Raw genomic sequence first — 23391 nt, 5'->3', positions numbered from 1 at the left:
AAGTGAGCTCTTTCTTTAAAGTTACCTCACAAACACTAAAGGTCCTTTGCGCCATTAGGTCTCAAAGAGCTGAAGCAGCCCAAAATAATAACTGAGTCAAAGCAGCCCAGCACATAAAAGTTGAGACAAGTCTTCCAAAGGACGTACGGAGTCAGGATACTTTAATCCACCAGACATCTTCGGCTGCACCTCAGACTGCTCGGTGAACTAGCCTTCACCCGGTCCCCACGCTAAAACTGACGCTCCGACCGAAAACGAAGTACCTACGGAGGTCAACTTCGCCACACCAAATCCCCGCCGACCTTCCAACCCTCCCGAGCGCGGCGACACGGGCAGGAGGCTACTGCGGTGACCGGCACACCGACCCCGAAGCCGGACCCCCTCCGTACGGCAGGCGGGGGTGGGATGACAGCTCTCCCCCCCCTCCCACACACACACAAGCCGCCGTTTCCAGCCGCTCGCAGGCCCCCTCAGGGCGCGGGTTAACAGCCCGCCTCCGCCGGCGGAGCCGCCGCCCGCCTGTGGCGGGAGGGACGGGGAGGACGGAGCGGCTGCGCCCTGCCGAGCCCCGCAGCCGGAGCTCGCCCCGGAGTTACCGCGGCGGACGGGGAGGAAGGAGAACGGCGGCCCCCGGGGTGGGGGGGGGGGGGGTTGGCGAGCGGCTGGCTGGCTCCCTCCCTCCTTCCCGCCCTCGCCCGGCCGGGGGCGACACCAAGCCTTCCCGGCCCCCCACAGGAGCGAGGGGGGCTCGCCCGGCCTGCTCGGCGGGCCCCAGACAAAGGAAGGAAACGGGGACGAAGCGGGACGAGGAGGCCGGCGGCAGCCCCGGTTCGTTCCCTCCCGCCCCGGGCGAGCGCGGCCGCCGCATCCTCCTTCGCTCGGTCGGAGCCAACTCCCGGCAGCGGGCGAAGTAAGCCGCGCCGCGGGTGGGAGGGCACCGAGCAAGGCCGGTGTGCGACAGAGGAGGGAGAAGCGGCGGCGGAAGGAAGAGAAGGAAAGAGAGAAAGAGAGAGGAGCGGGGCCGGTGGCTCACCAGGATCCGCTTGAAGAGGTTGCTCTCCTTGGGCGGCAGCGGCACGGACGGCATGGTGCGGGCGGCCCCAGGGCAGGCACGGCTGGAGGGAGGAAGGGGGCGGCCCGGGAGGGGCGGCTGTCGGTACGAGGGAGGGCAAGGAGAAGAGGAAGGAGGAAAGAAAAGCCCCGAACTCCGCGGGGCGGCGGCGGCGGCGCGACTCCTGCCCGAGCGGCGGCGGCGGCGACTCTTTAACTCATTGGCCTGCACCGCCCTCCCCGCCGGCTCCCCTCAGCCGCTGCGCGCGAGCGCGGCCCCTCTGCGCAGCTGCCGGGGAGGCCTCGCCGCCCGGCTGACGCTGCAAAATGGCAGCCGGGGTCCCCTCCGCGCAGGCGCGCTGGCGCCCCCCCCCCCCGCCCGCTGCTCCCCCTCACACACACCATCACCCCCCACCCCCCCCCCCCACCCCGATGCCTCTTCGGGCGTGAGGGGATCTTCCGCGGCGCTCTCCCGCGTATCCCTCCCCCTTCTACCCGCCCGGCCTGAGGGGACGTCTTCGTGGTTTGTCGGTTGTGGTTCTCCCCTTCTCGGCGGCCCTGAGGGGAAGTTACCTGCCGTGAGAGGAGGCCGGCGGCGGGCGGCCCTGAGGCGGGGAGCCCTGAGGAGGGGAGCCCTCGGAACGCCCCGAGGGGAGGAGGGGGAAGGGGGCTCCCACCCGCGGAGGTTGTTAACAGATAATAACTGGGGATCGCCCGAGGGCTGTGGAGAGGGGGTTGCGGAGGGTTTTGCAGCGTTTGGCCTCCCCCGGCCGCGGCTGGGAGGGCAGAAAGTCTCCTTTGTGTGCTGGCTGTCCTGCTTCTCTGCCCCTAGTAACCTAGTTTTAGTGGCCGCCATCCCAACAGCTTGCTTAAATTGGTATTTTGGAGAGGCAGGCTGCCTGAAAGCCCGGGAGGTATTGTTGGAAGAGAGCAAAGTCTCTGTAAACTGCAGAGCTTTGAGAGGCTGCGTGCTTGCTGTGCCCTGGCTGGTATTTAAGGAAACAACAGCAAACTTAGCAGTCAGACTTTTAGCAAGCCGGGATGTCATCTATTGCATTAATGCATTTTTCAGCAGTTGGTTACGTAAAACTTGCCGGCGCTATCGTGCATGCTTAGAACAGTAAGCATTTATTCACGGCTTGGCTCCTTCGCCAAAGGAGATTTAAGGTCTTTTGAAAATATTTTTGTCTTCTTGTTATTCCCAGAAATCATTCTTAAATGAATCTTTGAAAAAACTTAAAAAAAACACCAAAAAACCCAAAATCCCAACACCCAGAAACATGGCCTGGGGCATTTACTTAGAAGGAAAACTGGTTAAACTGTCAAGGTTACACCCAATTAAAAAGACCATCTTGCAGGGAAAAAAATTAGGCAGCTTCAATTAGAATCTCTGTTTATGTAATTACCCTTTAATATTTTGGTCTGTTTTAAAAGGATATTAAATTTGTAATAATATGGTTATCCACCTACGGTCCCAGATGATGATGAACATGATAGATACCCACAGTAAAGCAAGTGTGTGGAAAACAGTACATGACAAGAGCCAATTAGAAAAGCTGTGTACTTAACACGTTTTATTTGGTTACACATAAAGTAGGTGACTATGTGACTGAGACTGAGGATCCCAAGCAGCGTGTCTTTGACTTGTCATAAGCCTTGCTGAAGCTGATGGACGTGATAGCTGCTTTCCTTTTGGGCTAAAGGAGGGAACAAGAGCTTAGAAAATTTCTTGGAAGAGAGTAACCCAGATGATGGCCTGATGTGGGGTCTACTAATTAGAACAGAAAAAATGTGGTAGGCTTAGGAGGCCTCCTGAGATGAAAATAGCAAAGGCGAGGAGAATATTAAAGAAATACAGCATATGCTTTCCTAGTTCTTCTTATCTGAGCATCAGTTTATGGCCACTGTTTTTGTGGATGGTGGTTGGTTTTGGTGTTGTTTTGTTAATCTGTTTAGATGTATGGTCTGTAATAAGCTTCTCTGTGGAAGGAATATCTTTGTTGTGTTTATTTCTCATTTTTTTGTTCCAGCGTGCTTCTAATGATATCAGTCACCTGGATCACTGATAGCAGTATGTGTATTTTCCACATGCTGTACCCAATTCACTGTTCGTTTTGCTATGTGGTATAGTACTGCTGTATTCAGTATCTGATTTTTTTCAAAGCAGAAGTACTGTTGACAAGGATGGCCAGCTTGACTTTGCCCTGCTGCATCACTTTCAGAGCCTGTTTGTACAACAGCATGTATTCAGCACTTTTTATAACTAACTGAAGTTTTGCCTTTATGAACTCTAGTGTTCTGTCTTAGGAAAAGGCATGTTATGCCTCTGGTTGGGTTGAGTGATAAACAGATGCATCTCTGAGATGGTCAGGCAAATATTGTGCTAGATGGACCTTTGGTCTGAAGCAACAAGGCTGTTCTTGATGGCTGAAGGTCTCTTGTTTCCTGCTACTCCAAATACTGGGAAGAACACTTTCTGAAAATAGGCAAATTGCAAATAAGAGGCAGGGGTTCGATTTAGACATGTGTCTGTATTAAAAATCTGTGTTAAAAGCAGCAAGAAAAGGAAAGCAACGAGGCAATAAAAGAAACATTTGTAGACTAGCTGGGAGAGAATAAACAAATGAGCTTTTGGGGGAGGCAGAGCCGTAGTTGAAAGTGAGGTTTGGGAGCGCAGTCAAGAAAACTTCTTGTCATTTAATCCCACTGTGCTGGGCAAAACAAAGCTCTTTCTACAGGCTTTGTTAATAAACAGGACTGTATTCAAGACGCGTATGATTCTGTCACCAGTTTTGCCTTCAAACAGAAAGAATTCAGAAGTCTGTTGACAGAACTATTTGGGTCGAAAGGCGGGAGCAATGTTAAAGTGATATATACATTATAACAAGCTTGCGATTTTGCCGTGCCTCTTGCTTTACTCTGCGATGCGTTAACATCAGTTGGTAACCATAGAAGTTGTGGCACGATGCTTGCAGATCGCTAAACCCGGTTAGGGCCCCCTGAGCGAAAAAGGGCCTCCATGTGGGCATGGACCTGCCTTCAAGCCAAGCATACTGTAAGGCCTGGAGCCTGTTTTGTCTAATGAGCCATTTCTTTGCCTCCAGTTTCTAAAGCAATTGGCAGTTTAGGATTGCCAGATTTTAAAGCACAGGACCGCCACGTCTGTCCCGAAGCCCAGCTGTATTTCTGCTGTCACTCTTCCCTTCTGCACCCAACGTCCCTGTGTGCTGCCGTGGTGGCTGAGGAAGGCGGTGGTACCCTGCCCCAAGCAGCCTCCCCCCCGTAACCCCTGGTCCTCACCAGCTCTACGAGCAGCTGCCTCGGCCACGCAGGTTTTAAGGCATCAAAGCAAACCGTAAGGGGGGGTGGAAGCACAGACAGCAATGGGATTTCCCATCCTTCATAGTCAATTCCCATATTGCATTCTAAAAGCGTACAGTAAATATGGAGGAAGAGTGTATCTTGTATGTTTTGAATATGAGATGTATTGATTAGGTCCTGTGGTTGATGGTATGTCTGGCAACACTACTGACAGTACAGAGTCCAGCCCTTGTCTTGGCCATGTGGTCCCTGCGTGGTCTGCTGCTTGCTAGGGAGGGATGAAAGTTTGTTACAGTCTGTTTTCACACTTAGTTAAGTTCAATAACTCACCACCAAGGTATAATAAAAACTAAATCATGATTGCTTTTAATCAGAGTATTTAATGTAAGAGCCATTACTGGCTGGAGTAGAAGCTGATCTGATTTTCCTTGGCCTTCCCTCTTCTTTTAAAATCAATTTTTGAGTGCGCGGTCTGCTTACACTTTTCATGTTTTTATTAGCTTCTTGGTTGTCCTCCCATAGATTACCTTCCCAAGAGTTTTAAGTATCAGATTGCATATTTAGAGTCCCAATGCAAGGATAATTTTATTATTTCATTTCACCAAGGTCTAGGTCGTAGTGGAAGAAGAGCAAGGCACGGTGGGGATGGCGTCTGGACGATGACATCTCCCACAGCGCAGCACTGTGGGCTCAGGCCGGGGGAAGAGCCTTTGAGGTTTCAGGGTGCTGTTTGCTGTGGCCCTTTTGTAGATTGGATCAGCTCTGGGGTGGGTCCTATTCTCTGGAAGAGCCTTTTAATCTGTCTGCCTTGCCTCCTGTCCCAGGGGACGGAGCAGAGCCAAAATCTGTCCTCAGATCTAAACAAGCGGTTAGTTGTTGTTCATGTGCTGACGAGGTTTGATACAAATCCTGCCAATTGATTGGTCTCATTTTCAGTCTTTTGGAATATTTACCTCACCAAACCCTAATGATGTTATATGTGCCAAATGCCAAATTTTTACCTTTTTTTTTTTTTTTTAATCCTGTTGAACAACTGTAGCTGAGAAGAAAGCTTTTTGAGTGATTACAGGTTTAAAAAACCCAGTGTTACTTAAGTCTTTTTAAAACACAAATATAATTAGGGAGGTAGTTGTGTAATCTGTTTAATATTATCTATTAAAATGTGCATATACATAGCTTGTTTTAAAGCATACCTTATTAGGAAGCTAGCTGCAGCCTATTATAATGATAATCTGAATGGTTATGTTTATTAATATTTTGTAACTGGTGTTTGTCTTTAGTAGCATGGTAATAATTAATCTTAAATGTAATTGAATAGTGAGCTTTGACATAAAGTGGAACTTAATGTTGTTTTATGCAAACTTCTCTGAAATTAATCTTTTAATAACCAGATTTGAAACGACATTTATTTTTAGCCCATGTTTTGGGAAAATACATGGAAAAGTGTATGCAATACAACAGCTTAGAATCTGGAAATAGAAGCGAGTATTCCCCTTTGTTGTTACTCTTGCCATTTCTCCCAAAGTGGTGCTGAAGTCAGAGTGTGTTACTGTGCAGCTGTGAGGAAGATGCCCGAAAATTAAGACCTATTTTTAAGGTCGCATTGCCCATTTTTTATTTCGGTGCTTGCGTTTCACAAAGTAAAGCAAAGTCAGCCTTTACCAATAGCATTGCTCGAGTGATGCTCGCAGACCTTTGGTGACGGTACCCCCACGCCTCTGCAGGCTGGCTGCGCGGCGGAGGGCCGGCCGGCCACGCGAGCCAGTGCCGAAGCATGCCGGGAGTCGTGTTTTTTAGCAGGCATTCTGGGACTGGGAGTTTTTCCGCTTTACTTCCCGTTGGCCACGGCCTCGTGTTTTGAGGTAGGATCCGTCCCGCGCCGACGTGTGCGGATGGTGAGTGCCAAAGCTCCTTGACGGATGCTGGGGAGTAGAGCCCCCCGCGCCCCTCATAGCCGCCAGACCTCCAGCTGCTCCTGCCTGCTCCTGCCTGCTCCTGCCTGCTCCTGCCTTCCCCTGCCTTCCCCGTCCACCCGTAACCCCTGCAGTGGGGGAGGGCTGCCAGGGGGACTTCGTGCACGGCTTTCAGGGGGGTTTGCTCAGGGTAGCTGTGGTGGGAGGTGGAGGTGTACAAAAGGTGGCCTCGGAGGCACGGCCTTGAGCTGTTCCTGTTACAGCGTGCCTTGAAATACGTGCTCCTTCCGTGTACCTACATATTCCTATGTCTGAATTCAGTTGCATGGAGTTAATAGCATCTTTGATTGTTAGGAATGTTTTTTGAACCTTCTTAAAGTGTTCGCAGTATTGATAACTCTTTCCTGTCTGGATATTATGATTTTTTAATTTTTTTTTTTGTTATTTTAATAAGACAATTACAGTTGTCACTTGTGCTTACTAGTTTTGATTTGTGATGCGCACAGGGTAATTTTGTCACATAAAAAAGTTATTAAAATCTGGCTTGGAAAGCAGTTAATAGGTCATCTACTGCTCATAGCTCTGTAAAGGTTTTATGTGTGCTTATTTCTGCACAAATGTAATGCGGCAACATCTCTCTGAAAGGAGATAGCTTTTTTATTTAACATAGCAAAGTTATTTTGAAATTTCTGACTTCCCTGAAGGTCTGTGTCGTGCCATCACTTAGGTTTCTTAGGCATTTAAGATCAAGAATTTTATTTCTGAGAGCTCAGGCAGAACAATACTACAAATCTCTTATTGAGTGCATTGCTTCTTAACTACACTGGTAAAAATGAGTTAGATGGTTCTAATTTCTATAATTAATTAATTAAATAAATTAAAATACAACATGAATATTTTAACAATGAGTTAATGATCATTAGCACTTGACCAGACGACAATGGGCCATGCTGATCTGGAGCAATTCCAGTATCATCAGCAGAATTAGGTCTTTTGGAATTGAGTCTACATGTGCCCCTGCGCGACAAAGTCCAGGACTGTAGGTGATGAGCCGGTTTTGTACCTTTTGCTGTGTTCCTGGTGAAGGGAATGTGATCCCTCTGCTACAGCTGGTTTTAGTCCCTAGAGCAATCCATGAGGGGTATCTTTGGCTTTCTGTAAATTAAAGCCATCCTGAAGTTGCTGCTGTGGGTTCTATAGCACCTGCTGGATGGGGAATCTGGGGAAGGTGCGGAAGTGGGATAAAGGTCCTTCCCTCCTTCTGTAGGTAGTAAAGCAGGCATCCAGACAAGCAGGACGCAGTACTTCTGGTTTTACTGGATATTGCTCTTTCTTCATTGTGGACAAATGGATGAAAGTAAATAGGTGATAATACCCAAGTTGAGTAGTTAGACTGTCATAGTAATTTGTTAATAAAATGTCTGACGATGCACAGAAGGTCTTGTCACTGATGGGTAAAAAATAATTGCCTTAGAAAACTGAAGTGTATGTTTCAAGGAGATCCTGTTGCAAAAGTTTCATGCTCTCATTTTCTCTGAATTCACTTTTTTATAAAAATCAGTAGACAGATGGGATTGTGGCACTGGCAGAGATATTAAGGAGTGCTTCTTTAGTTTTTAAACCTTTGCTGTGTGAGCAGTCCCAGAATACAAATGATTTCAATTTAGTCCTCTTGGTAGACCCTTGCACTCCAGTACAAATTTTTAGCGCACAGTAAGAATTCATAACAGTTTGCAATGTTGATGATATAAAATGAAGAGGAAAAGATCTTTCCTAGAGCAGCAGTGATGCTAAGGGGAGCCTGTGTCCTGCAAAACTGTAGGCCAAGTGTCTCAGAAAAATACAGGGGTTGTATTTCAGAGTAGGAGCTTCTTACTCACTTTTTGGATGGAAAATATTTATGTCACTTATATGTAAATATATAATGGGAACGAGTACACAGGGGACATAACACACTGCTCCTATGTCTTACATAGTACGTATATGGGTGAGTAATTTCTTGCAAGTGTATTGTAGTCCTATTGACTAATCTGTTGCAAGGTCACCTTGATGTTACTAATGTCCTCCTGCCAATGTTATATCCTGTTATGGCGGTGGATATAATTCTGCATGTAATTCTGGACATTTCATACATTCTCTATATAGGATTCTGTACCTCTAGTATAGATTTGTCTTCTCTCAGCAACATTTTTCTTTCACCAGTAAGGCATGAAATGGTAGGATTTTTCCAATGAGACACATGGCAAAATGAAGCTGTTGCTGTAAAGCCTCATCTACAGCAGCTTTTCCACAACATAAATAAACTGTTTGAGTATGTGAGGGAAGAGACCTTTTCCAACCTTCAGCCAGTACAGTGGTGCTGATAAGAGTTTCTGGTTTAAACCAGGACTAAAACAGGAATAGTTTTGTCCATGACAGTTGCATTTGTGTTGGTGTAATAAAGAACAGGATTTGGGCTTGATAGAGTTCTTATGTTTGTTTGGGTTTGATTTTTTTTTTTTTTTCCTAATAGAGTGCTCTCTTTTTCTACATAATAACACTGGTCCATGTATTGTCTACTTTTAATTTCAGGTGGTGGGAAAAAAAAGAAACAAAATGAAACCTTTCCAAAGTGTCTGTCTTTTCAAGAGCCTGCTTGCCAATTGCTACTGTCATGGTCAACTTCACAGCTGTCTTCTCCCTCCTGTTGCAAAGAAGATAGGTTATGTGGTGGGACTACACAACTGGGAATTTTGGAGGCCAAAATCTTTATTGGACACAGCAAGATTCACTCTGTCTTTTAAAAGTTGGCATAGGAAAAAACATCAGGATTCTCGAGCATTGTGGAAGCATGAGGCTGTGCAGAAGTATCTGGAGACTCTAAGCAAGGAATACCAGCAAGTTAGTCATCTGTTAAATGCTGACTCAATAAATGACTTTGAGCAAAGAACCCTGAGGAGAAGATGTGCCGATCTGTCCCCAATTGCAGCTGCATTTCAAGAAATCAAAGAGGCTGAAAGAGAAGTTCAGGAGTTAGAAGCTATGTGCAGAGGTAAGGAGAACACTACTTACTTGTTCAAAACCGTAGCTTTGCTTGCGATAAACTTTATTGCCCAGCCTTTGAGGAAAGCTTTTAAATAAGTTAAGCCAGCCTTGGGACACTCTCTGGTCCTACCTGCTCCTGGGAGCTTGCGTGCTGCTAGGGCTTTCTGCATCCGGCCACATCCTTCCATTTTTCATCTCACCTCACTTCAGTTTGAGGTCTTTATACAGCCAACTTGGGAGAGTAGGGATCATCTGGAATCTCAGGGCTATCCATCTAGCAGAAATATTTTGGAAATGTTTGTTTTCAGGTTGTTTTTTGATAGAACCGAGAGCATTGTGAACTGAATGGAAAAAAAATTAGAAGCCTGATACATCTGATAGATGCAGACTTCATAGAATCATAGAATGGTTTGGGTTGGAAGGCATCTTAATGATCATGTAGTTCCAACCCCCCTGCCATGGGCAGGGACACCTTCCACTAGACCAGGTTGCTCAAAGCCCCATCCAACCTGGCCTTGAACACTGCCAGGGATGGGACATCCACAACCTCTCTGGGCAGCCTGTGCCAGTGCCTCACCACCCTCACAGTGAACAACTTCTTCCTTACATCTAATCTAAATCTACCCTCTCTCAGTTTAAAGACATTACCCCTTGTCCTATCACTACATGCCCTTGTAAAAAGTCCTTCTCCGGCTATCTTGTAGGCCCCTGTTAGGTACTGGCAGGCTGCTATAAGGTCTCCCTGGAGCCATCTCTTCTCCAGGCTGAACAACCCCAAGTCTCTCAGCCTGTCTTCATAGGAGAGGTGCTCCAGCCCTCTCATCATCTTTGTGGCCCTCCTCTGGACCCACTCCAACAGGTCCATGTCCGTCTTATGTTGAACACAGTACTGCAGGTGGGGTCTCACAAGAGCAGAGTAGAGGGACAGAATCCCCGCCCTCAACATCTTGGTCATGCTTCTTTTGATGCAGCCCAGGATGTGGTTGGCTTTCTGGGCTGCAAATGCACATTGCCAAGTCCTTCTCCTCAGGGCTGCTCTCAATCCACTTGTCACCCAGCTTGAACTTGTGCTTGGGATTGCCCCGACCCACATGCAGGAGCTTGCACTTGGCCTTGTTGATCTTGATGGGGTTCGCACGGGCCCACCTGTCAAGTTCCCTCTGGATGACATCCCTTCCCTCCAGCGTTTTGACCGCACCACACAGCTTGGTGTCATCAGCAAACTTTCTGAGGGTGCCCTCAATCCCACTGTCCTCATCGCTGACAAAGATGTTAAGCAGTGCCAGTCCCAATACCAACCCCTGAGGAATGCCACTTGTCGCTGGTCTCCACTTGGATATCGAGCCATTGATGGCAACTCTTTGAGTGTGACCATCCAGCCAATTCCTTATCCACCAAGTGGTCCATCCATCAAATCCATGTCTCTCCAATTTAGAGACAAGGATGCTGTGTGGGACAGTGTCAAATGCTTTGCACAAGTCCAGGTAGATGATATCAGGTGCTCTTCCCTTGTCCACCAACTCTATCCCCGTTGTAGAAGGCCACCAAAATTGTTGGGCACAATTTGCCCTTGGTGAAGCCATGTTTGCTGTCACCGATCACCTCCTTATTTTCCATGTGCCTTAACATAGTTTCCAGAAGGATCCACTCCGTGATCTTACTGGGCACAGAGGTGAGACTGACTGGCCTGTAGTTCCCTGGGTCTTCCTTTTTTCACTTTTTAAAAATGGGGGTTATGTTTCCCCTCTTCCAGTCAGTGGGAACTTCCCTGGACTGCCACGACTTCTCAACTATGATGGATAGTGGCTTAGCCACTTCATCTGCCAGTTACCTCATGGTCCGCGGATGCATCTCATCAGGTCCCATGGACTTGTGCACCTTCAGGTTCCTTAGATGGTCTCAAACCTGATCTTCTTATTTATTCTCCCAGTCTTTGCCTTTGCCTTCTGCAACATGGGCAGTGTAGCTGGAGCAGTTGCCAGTGAAGATTGTGTATATTTAAAATGGGATTCCATCTAGCCAGTTCAGTGATACTTGTTGAGCAAATTACATGAACTTTCTTTAGGCCCTGAATTGTTAGCTTCCAACTGAAATGGCAAAAGCTAATATTTCTTTGAAGATAGTTGAGGAGTCCTTCAAGGAATAAAAATTGATGGTTGTCTAAGAAGCTGCTGCTTTTCAATACTCTGCTACAGTAGCAGCTGGGGTAAAAAAACAATTAAAAATTTCCACTGTTTTTGATACTGCTCAGGAATAAGAAAGTACATAGGGAATAAAAGAATTGGCAACATTTTGAGAAAAAAAAAAATTGTTAAAAGTATGAGGAGGTGTACACAGTAGCAAAGAAAAAATGTCATCCATTCTGCTACACCCATAGGTATTAAGCCAAGAGAGGGAAACATTTGCCTGGAGAGAATGGGGCTTACATTCAAGAAGTGAAACAAGGAAAAAGCAAAGGACAGGAGAAATGGGTAGCCAGCGCTGTAAATGAAGGAGGATGAAAGTTTTCAGAGAAAGAACCAAGGGGTGTTGACAAAACAGTAAAAGCCATATTGAAATAAAGCTGGTGAAAATGTAACTTGTTTATAAAGGTAGAAAACATTTGTTTTCTTTAATTTTAGAGATAAATAGGTATTTGTGCTTTTGGAAAAAATGGTGGTTATTGAAAATGTTTTAATCCCCAATCCTTTCAAGTTCTCCTCACTGGAGAAAGAGGAAAAGGAGTCAAGGTAAGGAGGGACAAAAATTTAACACTGAAAAAGAAATGTTCTTGGAAGAATTAGAAAATATTAAGAAAACACTGGAAAATTCATATTATACTTCAACTTAAAAAGGCTCATTTTGGATCAAGTAAATATAATGAAGAATCTTTCTAATTCTATAAATTATAATGTGGATGAAAGGAGTGAGCTCTAGTTGAAAGAAGGGAAAATAAAATGAAAGAAAATTACAACCAAGAAGTTAATTAAATGGAGTTATTTAAATTATTCTATCTGTAGTGTTTTTCATGTGGCCAAGTTAAAACACAGATGTTCCCTTCATTTCACTGCTCTTTGCTTTCTGTTTAGCTCCGTAACTGACCTGCTTGTCTGTAGTACCTGAATTCCTCACAATTGCTATAGGATTTTATGTTTGCAACACTCAGTGGAGCAGAAAAATATAATTTCCTGGTTTGCCACTGGTGATGTGAGTCATGGGGTAGATTAAGTGAGTTCTTAAGGGTCAGGTTTGCAGGGAGGTAGGAATGGGACACCAATCCTTTGAACCTTAAGCTTGTTGGTTACCACTAGACCATTCTTTCATCTCTGCTGCCAGTAGTTAAGTTGATACTGTTTATCGAACTAATCAATAATGAAGCTTTTTGGAGCAGCTAGAAGCCTTTGATTCAGTACCAGCTTTGGGTTGGAGCTGTGGCAGACTGGTAAGGAAATTTATACAGTTCTTGCCTTACGTACAGGGCATGCCAGGTTCAAGTGTTGATCTGACATCTTTTATTTAAGGAAAAAAAACCCCAGAGCATAAATTAAAAATGGTGATACGGACAAGCTGCTGCTGTCCTTGCCCAGTATACAAAGTTGATTCAACATCCCACCCCATTTAGTTCTTAAGACTCTCCGCTGAGGCCACCAGTAAATGTGCATGTGTGTAGCTGCTGTGAACGGGAACCAGGCTCCAGATGCCCACAGATGTGGAGCCCGTGGTCCTTGTGCCGGCCTTTGAGACACCTAATTCCTGCCGCAGAATCCAGAGCTCAGGCGACTGGTCCTGCAAGGTGAGGAGATGCATTCCGCTACTGAGTGTCTGGTTTTATGCTGCATCTGAGGCAAACCTATGGTTTCCATGCTGGCCACAAGGCATAAGACTTTCTCCTCCTTTTTGTTGCTTTTTTTCCCTCGCTTTCACTCCCAGCTGTTCAAAGCTGTCTTCCCCCATTCCCCTATTTGTGCTGGTAATTGTCCAGTTGTAAATTAAATCTCGTTCAACTTGGCATGGTAAAATACATTAATTTATTTATTTAGCCAGACCTGTTTTTTTCTTTCATTGAGTTAAATTGGTTTACTTTCTGATGAGATGAGTGACAGAGCCACTCCTCAGCTGGTAGAACAGTGGCAAGAAAGATGAAAAGGAGAGGGTGCCCCCTATTTTGGCAGTGGCAGGTTTTCCACTTGACTCCGACTGTCTTCCAAGTTTCTAATTAGTGTACAATCTAATACTAAGTGATTAGCATCTTTTATTATTGTAACCTGGAGCCTCCATAGGAGAAAAGGTTTGGAGCTTCTGCTAGCTTTACCTGAGAATGTTTCCTAGTTTGGTAGTAAGCTCTGAAATGTAGGAAGGGGCAATCTAATCTCAGAATCATCGAATAATGTAGTTTGAAGAGGACCTCTGAAGATCATTTGGTCTGATGTCCTGCTGAAAGCAGGACCAATTAGAGCAGGTTGCCCAGGGCCTTGTCCAGTTAAGTTTGAAATATATCCAAGGACAGAGATCCTACAACCTCTCTGAGCCCCTGTTCCAGTGTCTGACCACCCTTAGGGTGAAAGTAATTTTCCTAATATCTAATCAGAGTTTCCTGTATTCCAGCTTATGTCTCCTTTTATCACGATATACAGAGTCTGTCTCCACCTTTTCAATGTCTTTCTGTTAGGTAGCTGTACACAGCAGTAAAACCTTCCCTCCCCCTGCTTTTCTTAAGGCTGAACAAACACAGTTTTCTCAGTCTCTTGTCATACATTCTTTGCTCCAGCCCTTGGCCATCTTGGTGGTTCTCAACTAGACTCACTCCCATATTTCCATGCCTTTCTTTTACTGGGGAGCTCAAAACTGGACACGGTACTGCAGATTGTGGTCTTATGTGCTGAAGAGAGGGGAAGGGAATCTCCTTAAGCAAAGCAAAGAGTTCAAGTGAGGTCTCCCACATCCTGATGACTTGCATCCATAACTCCCACATCTCAGTGATCTCTTGAATAGCAGGAGACAGAAGGTTAGAAACCTCATTATTATCGTCATACCATTATTTGTAGTGCTCACCTTAATGAGTTGTCTACAAATTGTTGAATGTATCGGTCTTTCTGGGTAAGTCTAGAAACAAAACATTTTGTTGCATGAAAAATTGTCATAAGGGAAACAGAGGCACTTCTTGTCTGCAGGCATGTTTTTGATGTATTTTGTCAAATCCGTTTGTGGATTTACCCCTGGACCGTCAATCTATGTGACATGTAACTGAGAGTGAGTAACTGTCAGGTGGGACTGGCATCTATTTGAGGCAGACTTAGAGCCATAAGGTAGAGATTGAGAGGTAAGGTATCCACTACTCCTTCCAGCACACCTGAAAAATATGATCATTTAGTTAGCAATATGCATCCTGGCTTGGGCTGTTCTTATTTGATATTTCATGCTGGCAAAATGCAACTGCAAGCTTTTATGTGCTGCGATGCATGTCTTTGGACAGCTGTATGACAATTTGCTCTATGCTAGGTGAGATTGGCTAACATCTATTCCTGTTATTGGAATTTAGAGCTAGACAGCAGAGATGAGAAACAACTTCTAGAGCTTGCCTTAGAAGAGAAGGAAACCCTGGATAAACAAATCAACATGTTGTGCAGAAAGGTGAGCCTGAGATAAAATTATACAGCTTTGTAAATAAAGATGTCAGAAAAAAGTTGCTTTGTGATCTTATCAATAGACTCTGACACTTGCATTTAATGAAACAGAAGTCCAGCTTCTGTATTCTCCCTGGAAAGAAGTGGCAACATTAATTATTAGTAAGCTTCTTACTGACAATTATGTCTTAGAAGCTTATTATTTTAGTCACTTTTGCTTGCTTGCTTGCTTGCTTGTCTGTCTGCACATGCTGAAGGGGATTAAAAAAATGGTGAGTCTGTGCTATTGAGACCTGATATGACATCCTAGTAACTGTTTGTGGCAGCGAAGCATGCAGTCTTGAAAGATTTCTGATTGGAACTTGCAGTCTTTCATTTGCTCTTCAGCACCCCATGAGTGGGGAAATTAATTATAAGCAGAGAAGCTGAAACGATTCAGTGGAGAGCTCTATGTTTGGGCTCATTTCTATGTTCAGATTGAAATAATACGAAATAGGAGTTTCTGAAAAATAAGATTAATGTAAAGATTGGCTGGGTTTTAGCTAATACCTTTGTGTTCATAGGTAGTTGGGGCTGGAGTGGGTGACCTGGCACCTGACTTTTCAGGATTGAATTTTCAGCTAGCTCTCCTGTGGATGCACCAGCATATCCCATTTCCACACTGACCGCACTGAGTTGCAATGGCCATTGGACGGTTTTTAGTCTTACTTACTATTTTGCCAAAAGAAATCAGTGGTTGTGTGCACTCAAGCTGTGGCAATCGTGAAGGCTGGCTGTAAATGTGATTAAGAGGAGATACAGAGTCATGAAGGAGATAATGACATTCTTTTTTTTTTTTTTCCCTTTTCAGCTTTTCCAGCTTCTAGTGCCAAAGGAAAAATATGATAGAAGTCATGTCGTATTAGAAGTGACAGCTGGCAGAACAACTGGAGGTCAGCAAAGTCCCCACAGTAAAGATTACTTCAAACCTCCATCCAACTTTATTAAACCTCTTATGGGTTATTCTTAATGCCTTTTTATACTTTAATGGTATAAAGTAATACTTTCTAAAGAAGAGTATTAATCTGTCTAATGACTGTGGTTAGAGTTGCAGCTAAATCTGAAAACTGGTGGCTGCCATTTTGTGAACTGCTATTTATGTTGTAGTGCCTTTATATTTTTAGGAGACATCTGCCAACAGTTCACTAAAGAAATGTTTGAGATGTACCAGAACTATGCAGACTATAAACATTGGACCTTTGACATTGTGAACTATACGCCGGCTGAGATAGGTACAGTAGTTCTTTGGGCATTCCACCAAGACAATGAAATTAAAAGCAGTGTTTCTGTGCTATATTTGTCACACATTATTTGTCTCTGTAGGTGGGTTGCATCATGCTGCTGCTCATATTTCAGGAGATGATGTCTACAGGCATCTGAAATATGAAGGAGGGACTCATCGAGTCCAGAGAATCCCTGAGACGGGACTATCATCAAGAATGCAGCGTATTCACACTGGGACAATGTCAGTTATTGTCCTCCCTCAGCCAGAGGAGGTAAACTAACTAATTGGGGTGGTAAGGCAGTGTATCCCTGCTCACCCATTTTGGCATTGGAGTAGGTGTTATTTAAAACCATGTTACTGTTACTGTTTGGGGATTTTACTGATACTCAAGTGCTTTGTGCAAGTCCCAGCAAGTGAACCACAAGTTCTCTGTCTCTGGAAGGTGATAGTCCTTGGCTCTGTACTTTACATGTTTAAATGGGTCATCAGAAGCAACTTTGCAGAGATTTGCTATTGCCTGAAATGGCATGTAAATCAATGATTGTTTCAATGAGTATTCCAGCCCCAACACACAAAGCTGACTGCTATGAGTAAGCCAATTTTAAACTACGTCATGTATTAAGACAGGGAATATATCCAAGAAAATATTCAGTGTTGCATAGTAATGTGATTCTGCATGTCCTTTTGATTTTTTTGGTTTCATTTAAATTATTGGTGTCCTTCTCTGTTAAATCAAGGACAGTGTGCTTTGAATTTGAATGAGTGAGTGTGTTGGCTAGTCTTTCTGAGATCTCACTGATAGCGACAGTTCTCACTTAAACCAGCAATTTACACACCAAATAAACAATACCAGATCCTGTAGGCTTTCTGTGCACATTCCCCTGCTTCCTTGTAATGCTTTCTTTGCAATATTGACCAGATCTGAATGTTCCTTTCCCATCCACTGAGCTCAAACTATGGTCCAGGTCATCATGGCCTCATATTTCCAATGCTGCAACCCCTACTTGGATCTGGATACACCTATTTTTTCCTCAGTTAGATGTTTTTAAGCACTGTTGCAAGAGTCATTCAGGCTTGACGCATGAACAAGATCCTTGCACTGCTGTTTAGAAGTAGTTTTGGGTTATTTGTTTATTTCTTAGTCTCCCTGCCAAAGCTAGTGGTTTTACAAAAAGTTGTTCATTTTGTTTTGTTTCACACACACACATACTTTGTTTTGTGAAGGACTTGGAGAGAGAGTTTGAAAAAATAAGTGAAATATTTAAAGCATCACTTGCTTTACAGAGATACTTGACACTGCATTTTTTTTAAGTATAATGATTATAGCTGTTACTCAGGAACGGTTGTAAAGGAGCAAATTTTTGAGAAGTTTTTTTTTTTTTTTTTACACCAAGTATCATTGAAATTCAAATATTTTTAGAATGAGCAGAAAGTAGTAATTTTCTTTGATTCTAGGTTGATGTTAAAGTGGATCCCAAAGATTTGCGTATAGATACATTCAGGGCCAAAGGAGCAGGCGGGCAACATGTTAACAAAACTGATAGTGCTGTGAGAATTGTACACCTTCCCACAGGTATGTCTGACTATATTTCGTACTTTTAATCACCCTAAATCTGTATCCTGCAGAGAAAGCTTGTGATCCTGCAAGTTGTCTCTTTGAATGAGTTTGCAGGGTTGGGCCTTATACAAAAAAAGGAAGTAGTCTCCCCTGGTTCTGCCCCTCTTCTAGCAAGGCAACATGCAAGAAAAGAGATATGTACCAGTGGCACAATGGTCAGCAAGTTGCTATTATGCCAGTGTTGTCTTCACAGGGAGTGTTTAATGAATACACTGCCTTTGAAGGATGAAAGAACAAATGGAGAGTGACAGGGATGGGATGGAAGATGTAAATAATTCGTACTGTGTGCTCTCTACCTTCAGGAATAATGGCCGTTGGCAACCAAGGGCGTGCTTTGCCTAGCTGGAACCTGTGTAGTTACATGACTGAGAAAAAAGGAGGCTTGAAGATTTTCATTCAGTACTAGATAATGCTATCGTATGTTGAATAGGAAGGAAAATGTTTACTGATGGGAAGGTAGCGTGTAGATAGACTGGGCCACTCTGTCTTCTCGGGGTTTGCTTGTATTGAAATTCAGTGGGCTTCTATCTGTCCAGATGCAGAATCTCTTCAGGCGCAGGAAATTCCAGTAGTGCCCTGAAAACAGCTGTTTCCTATATGCCTTTTTATTTCAGAAATCAAATGAGAAGTAAAAATAGTACTAAATCTCTTTTAAAGACCTTTATTTTACTTTATTTCATTATTCATAATTAAGTCCAAGACTCACCAGTATTGTTTAGACACCCTTCTCTGCTAGAATAATGAATTTGCCAGTCTCCAAGAGCTTATTGAGACTAAGACTTTAAAAACTGGTATTAGACTGTTTTAAACATGCTGCTGTAGACTGTGCAAATTACATTTTTATCATGTGATAGGTAATTGGAGGGAACCTGTTTTCTGGAGGCAATGTCAGAAACTTGTTTGCTTCATGAAATTTCAAAATATCCCTGACTTTTCTGTAGCACTGAACAAAGCCCCTGGTGCAGCTGTGAAGAGTTTAAAAACATACTAATGGTTCTGAGCAGTGTGTTAAAATGACTTTTTATCCTACAGCTGAAAGGCCCTACAAACCAGCACTCTGGAAGGTTTCATTTGCCTAATGTGTTAGAATTAATTTGGCTTGTTTGTTCTTTGTTATAATGGGCTTTTGATCTGAGCTCTCTTGAATCCCTCTGTAAAGGACTGGCAGTTGAGTGCCAGCAGGAGCGATCACAGCAGATGAACAAGGAAATAGCCCTGCGGACACTGAGAGCTAAGCTGTACCAGCAGATCATTGAAAAACAGCTAAGTCAAGAGCAGAGTGCCAGAAAACTGCAGGTGAGAACATGTGATGCTGAAATTTGGAGAGGGTGCTGTGTTGTAGATATTTTTCTGATCTTTTTGAGTGACAGAGCAAGTGAGTGTGTGTGTCTAATCAGGTGTGCTTACAAAGGAGAATCTTGTATTTTTAAATGGTAAGTCTGCTTTTTACTTATCCCAGTTCAACGCTATTCTAGACTTCTCAGGCAATGAAAGAGAGACATCAACTGTAGCTGGAAGAAGAAGAGTCAAAAGACTTGCTGGGATTATCCAAAAGGCAACACTCAAACAGCGTCTACTGAATCCCCCTATTAAGGCCAGAGTTACACAAATAGAGCATCAGTGAAAAGTTATTTTCCATGAGAACTAGGATCAGAAGTTCTCAAAGTTGTATTTTAACCTGTTTCTAAACCAGACTGTTTGATAAGACCACACAGACCTTTTGCAAGAAACAAGTATATAAACAATCCTGCCACTACGTGGTTAGGTAGCAGTTTCTTTGATATGTTTAGGTAATCTTTTAAGGAAGCTTCCATAAAAAAGTTACCTCAAATTACGCTGCAAAGTGTGCTTTTTTCTTGAAATGTGCTGTCATTCGTTTCCCATTCTTTGAGTATTTACCCATTTGTGGTGCAAACTTCAACAGTGATCATCAGGAATAAAAATACTTCAGAATTACAGAATTATTCAGTACTCCAAAACTTCCAGCTTAGCTATTTAGTCACTCATTTCAGGTTGCATTTAAATGTATTGTTCCTGCAGATTATTAACCCAGTCATTGTAAGCAGCAAGCCATTTATCTTTTGTTATTAATTTTAGCTTGAGAGCCTTTAAAGCTGCACAAAGGACTTAGATGTACCTTTATGTGAATGCTACAGGAAATCAGGCAAAAGTAAATTACCTTTCCTAATGTTTCAGAATTTATTCAATAAATTGCTTGTTTTGAAATAATACATGTTGGGTGCAGATGAAATTTTCAAAAAAGCCCACTGAGGCAGACACCTATTTCTCTAAGCAGTTTTTAGCATTTAATTCTCCATTTTAATAAAGTGTTTAACCACACAACAGTGCTACATTTGGATTTCTGTTTTCAAACTTTTAGAATTGCTTGCATTCTTGCACTTTACCACTAGAGGACTACTCTTCGTGTTCTTAATTTTCTCCTCTTTCAGTGCTAATCTCCAACAGCCAAACGCTAGTGGAACTGTTTTGCCACGCGTTGCCTGTGCTGCTTCTGTTATTAATGGTGCCTACTTTCATTATTTTTGGTGGGAGCTACAACCCCCCAAAAAAGAAAAACACTCTTACATTTTTGAACTAAGGACTTGTATAGTCATAGCTCTTGCCCTACATGACTTCTGAGAGTTAACAGAACTCTTCCAGCTACAGAGCTGGAACAGAAGTGTACTGGAGGATGTAAAAACATGGTCTATGATACTGAATCACAAATAATACAGTTTAGTAATGCTGCAATATTTTAAAAACCCCATATGCTAAGCCAATGACTGCTAAGTTTGTAGTTGGAACAGGCTGATCCATTTAAGTTTATTCTAGGTATGCTGTTTTAGAGTAGTATGTGATTTTTTTTTTTTAAACACAATATAATAGAATTTGGTTTTTGCTGCTTCACTACAGTTGGGAACAAGAGCCCAGTCAGAGAGAATTCGTACTTACAACTTCACCCAGGACAGAGTCACTGACCACAGGATCTCGTATGATGCACGCAATATCAGGGTAATGGTTGCTTATGAGAGTATTTAAAGTTACATACTTATGTGTACCATTAGAAGAAAAAATTAACTTAGTGCAAACAATTTACTATATATGAGGAAATAAGATAGCTGGTTGTGCTCTGACAGAATATCGTATATTCAGAAAGCTTAAACTTTCTTTCCTGTCTTCTTGTAAGTAGTGTTAAAGATGACCGGCACAGGATATAATTCGCTGGCCTATTTCTCTGTGTGTTTTTTCTCCTGCTATAGGAGTGAAAAAATGATCAAGCATGTCATCCCCAGTGAAGTCCGTTAGTCCCTCCGCCAAACTGGGCAAGCGACATTTGAGATTCTTGAAGCTTAGTACATCCAAAAGAAAAACCTGACACAAAGGACTTTTTTTTTGATAAGCCACTCTTTCTTCCTCCTAATGCCAGGGTGAAGAAAGAGAGAAACTTTTATGTTTGCCTTGCAGGCCACAGCTAAGAGAAACTGAACGCTTTCATTTTAAGATAACTTGAGGTCTTATTTCTGAGTAAATCTGTACATACGGCTTGAATCATATTTATTTATTGTTTTTTTACAGGGAAACAAATACCTAATAATGCATTTTTCTATATTAAAAATTTATGAAAATGTTTTGAATTTTAGGACAAAGTTTAGGGTGACCCTTCAATATTTTGGCTTAGGTATCCAGTTTAGTGTAAGTGCTCTTGTGTAAGGAGCAACACTTTTGGAACTGTACCCCCCCGGTGTCCTGGGTAACTTCAGAGAACACAGGGCATGCTGAGTATGGAAGGGTTCATACTGAATGGAGTGGGGAACAGGTACACAAATATCATGGTGGAGGAGAATGGGAAGAAGTTCCACGATGGTGTAAAAATGATGTGTTTTGTTAGTCAAGCTTTTCAGTTACTTAGTGTTGGGAACTCGTTACTTTTCTTGAACGAAACTGGAACAGTAAACTGCCTAACAAAAGTTAGTTGAGCTTTGCTTGCAAAACAAACTAGTTCTTGGCATGAACAGACAGTATTTAAATCAAGTTCTTCAATCCTTGATTGTTCTTGCTAGGGGATTTTCATGTATACGCATGGGTTACATGAAAGCATGGCAGGAAGGGACCAGTAGCTCCTTTTGTTGCTGCCAAAATCAGTGTGCTTTTCACAGGCGGCCAGCTGAAGTCCCGCTGCCATGCACCACAGGGGAGCCGCAAAGATGAGCAAGTGGATGCACCAAGATAAGACTGCAGGCAAAGTGCATTCCAGGAGCTTCTCGTTTGAGTAGTCAAGAGTTTCAGAATAATACTGATGTACAGTCAGTAATGCCATTGTCTGTTTTTGTTTTTCTCGTAGGAAATTCTAAGTGGGAAAGAAGCACTGGATAAGCTGATCAACAGACTGCTGGAGTTTGCAGAGATAGAGGCTATCACCGAATATCTAGAAAATTTGCAGGCTTTAGAAGGAGGAGGCTGCTGAAGACCTTGTGTAGAGTTAAAGCAAAAATGTTAAGTTCCGTCGCAAAACAAAACAGATGCATTTGCTAGATGATAGACTGATTAAAATCTATGCCTCTGTTTTTCAGTGTGTGATGATATTACTCTTTTTTATATTTTGGTGCAAATGGGTTGAATTTATTACAACAGCCATAGCAGAAAAGAACAAGCTCGGAGCACTGTGTGCACATGCCTTCTGTCTTGGCAGTGTGGCTTTGTTAAGCTGGTTCTTCTCTTGACCGTATTGCAGCTGGAAAGATACAGAATTGTGGTGATGGAGCAGAAGAAACACCACATAGTGCACGTTTTGTTTTGGGGGTGGGAAACGTTCGTCTCCAGGTGAAAGAACCTAAGCTCCCCAAACATAGTTGAGAATCTGGCCTCATGAACACTACTTATTTTTATCCATTGATCGGGTGAGCTTCCTAAATGTATTCCCTCAAAAACAAGTCTGTGTTATGATGCTTTATTTTTTAGGATGAATATACCAAAGCAAAGGGAGTGATCTCAGGCAAGGGGCCGGAATCTTAAGGGAGAAGCCTGTCAGCTTTCTTCCAGCTGTTCTTGGGTCAGCTTAGGGTGGGTCTGGACCACATGCTGCAGTGGCGTGTAAAAGTGTTTTGAGTTTCAAATTAAGTTGATGAGATCGTGGAAGGAGTTCAGCAGTGATAACAGGCAGCTCCCTGCTTCTTGGCAGAGAAAACAAGTTCATAGTGTAGATGCATTTGAGCAAACGGCGTAGCTGTGGAATTCAGCGTCTGCCTTGATGTCTTTGGGAGGGTGATCCAAGTATCTACAGAGCACACTCGGCTTTAACAGGAGTTGCGTTTGCGTTTTCACCAAAGCGCGTGCTGCGCAATACGCCGACAGGCACACGTGCGTGGGCAGTCAGTAGTCGTAGGCAGCGATTCAGGGATACTCGCATGTTCAGCGTTACTCAACATGCGAGTGCTCTGCTGAACTGGGTTGACTTGCTAGATCACGGTGTTCTCTTTTTATCCTGCTACTTCCCAGGGTGTGCTATAAAGCTGCTCTGCACAATCTTTTGCATGTGAAGAATCAATTAATTGTTACAATTTACGCCTTGTTGTTGATTTATATTTGCACGTTTATTTT

At 43.5% G+C, this 23391-nt stretch overlaps 2 protein-coding genes across 7 annotated transcripts in view; one reads left to right on the top strand and one right to left on the bottom strand.

Annotated features, from left to right (window-relative positions):
* The window catches only part of NAA16 (N-alpha-acetyltransferase 16, NatA auxiliary subunit), a 72979-nt gene extending 71543 nt beyond the window's left edge, over nt 1-1436 (bottom strand). For 3 of the 5 annotated variants that reach the window (XR_011327904.1, XM_069802622.1, XM_069802621.1), the window contains exon 1: nt 1034-1436. Coding sequence is in view for 3 of the 5 variants with exons in the window: in XM_069802622.1 (XP_069658723.1) it covers nt 1034-1087 (54 nt within the window). In the remaining 2 variants the exon portion in view is untranslated. The remainder of the gene's footprint in view (nt 1-1033) is intronic. The other 2 variants (XR_011327905.1, XM_069802620.1) reach the window with 2 other exon arrangements.
* Nucleotides 635-22363, top strand: MTRF1 (mitochondrial translation release factor 1). 2 transcript variants are annotated; one of them, XM_069802629.1, is made up of 11 exons: nt 5006-5138; nt 5787-6266; nt 8856-9315; nt 14827-14918; nt 15762-15843; nt 16075-16182; nt 16274-16446; nt 17631-17748; nt 18953-19089; nt 20707-20805; nt 22136-22363. In XM_069802629.1, exons 2-11 carry the CDS (start codon nt 6264-6266, stop codon nt 22256-22258), a joined length of 1395 nt encoding a protein of 464 aa, XP_069658730.1. In that variant the 5' UTR covers nt 5006-5138; nt 5787-6263; the 3' UTR covers nt 22259-22363. The 2 variants fall into 2 exon arrangements, with proteins under 2 accessions (XP_069658731.1, XP_069658730.1); XM_069802630.1 differs by lacking the exons at nt 5006-5138; nt 5787-6266 and adding an exon at nt 635-1088.
* Nucleotides 22364-23391: the final 1028 nt, after the last annotated feature.

This window comes from Haliaeetus albicilla, chromosome 15 (genome assembly GCF_947461875.1).
Source record: "Haliaeetus albicilla chromosome 15, bHalAlb1.1, whole genome shotgun sequence".
Lineage (NCBI taxonomy): Eukaryota > Metazoa > Chordata > Aves > Accipitriformes > Accipitridae > Haliaeetus > Haliaeetus albicilla.
The sequence above is the reverse complement of the archived record's forward strand: the minus strand, read 5'-3'. Positions and strand labels throughout refer to the sequence as shown.

Bases quoted from the DNA above. Each gene is read 5' to 3' on its own strand.
- MTRF1 (XM_069802630.1), top strand. The intron at 16,183-16,273 runs GTACAGTAGTTC...TTGTCTCTGTAG, and splicing joins CTATACGCCGGCTGAGATAG to GTGGGTTGCATCATGCTGCT. The intron at 20,806-22,135 runs GTAATGGTTGCT...TTTTTCTCGTAG, and splicing joins ATGATGCACGCAATATCAGG to GAAATTCTAAGTGGGAAAGA.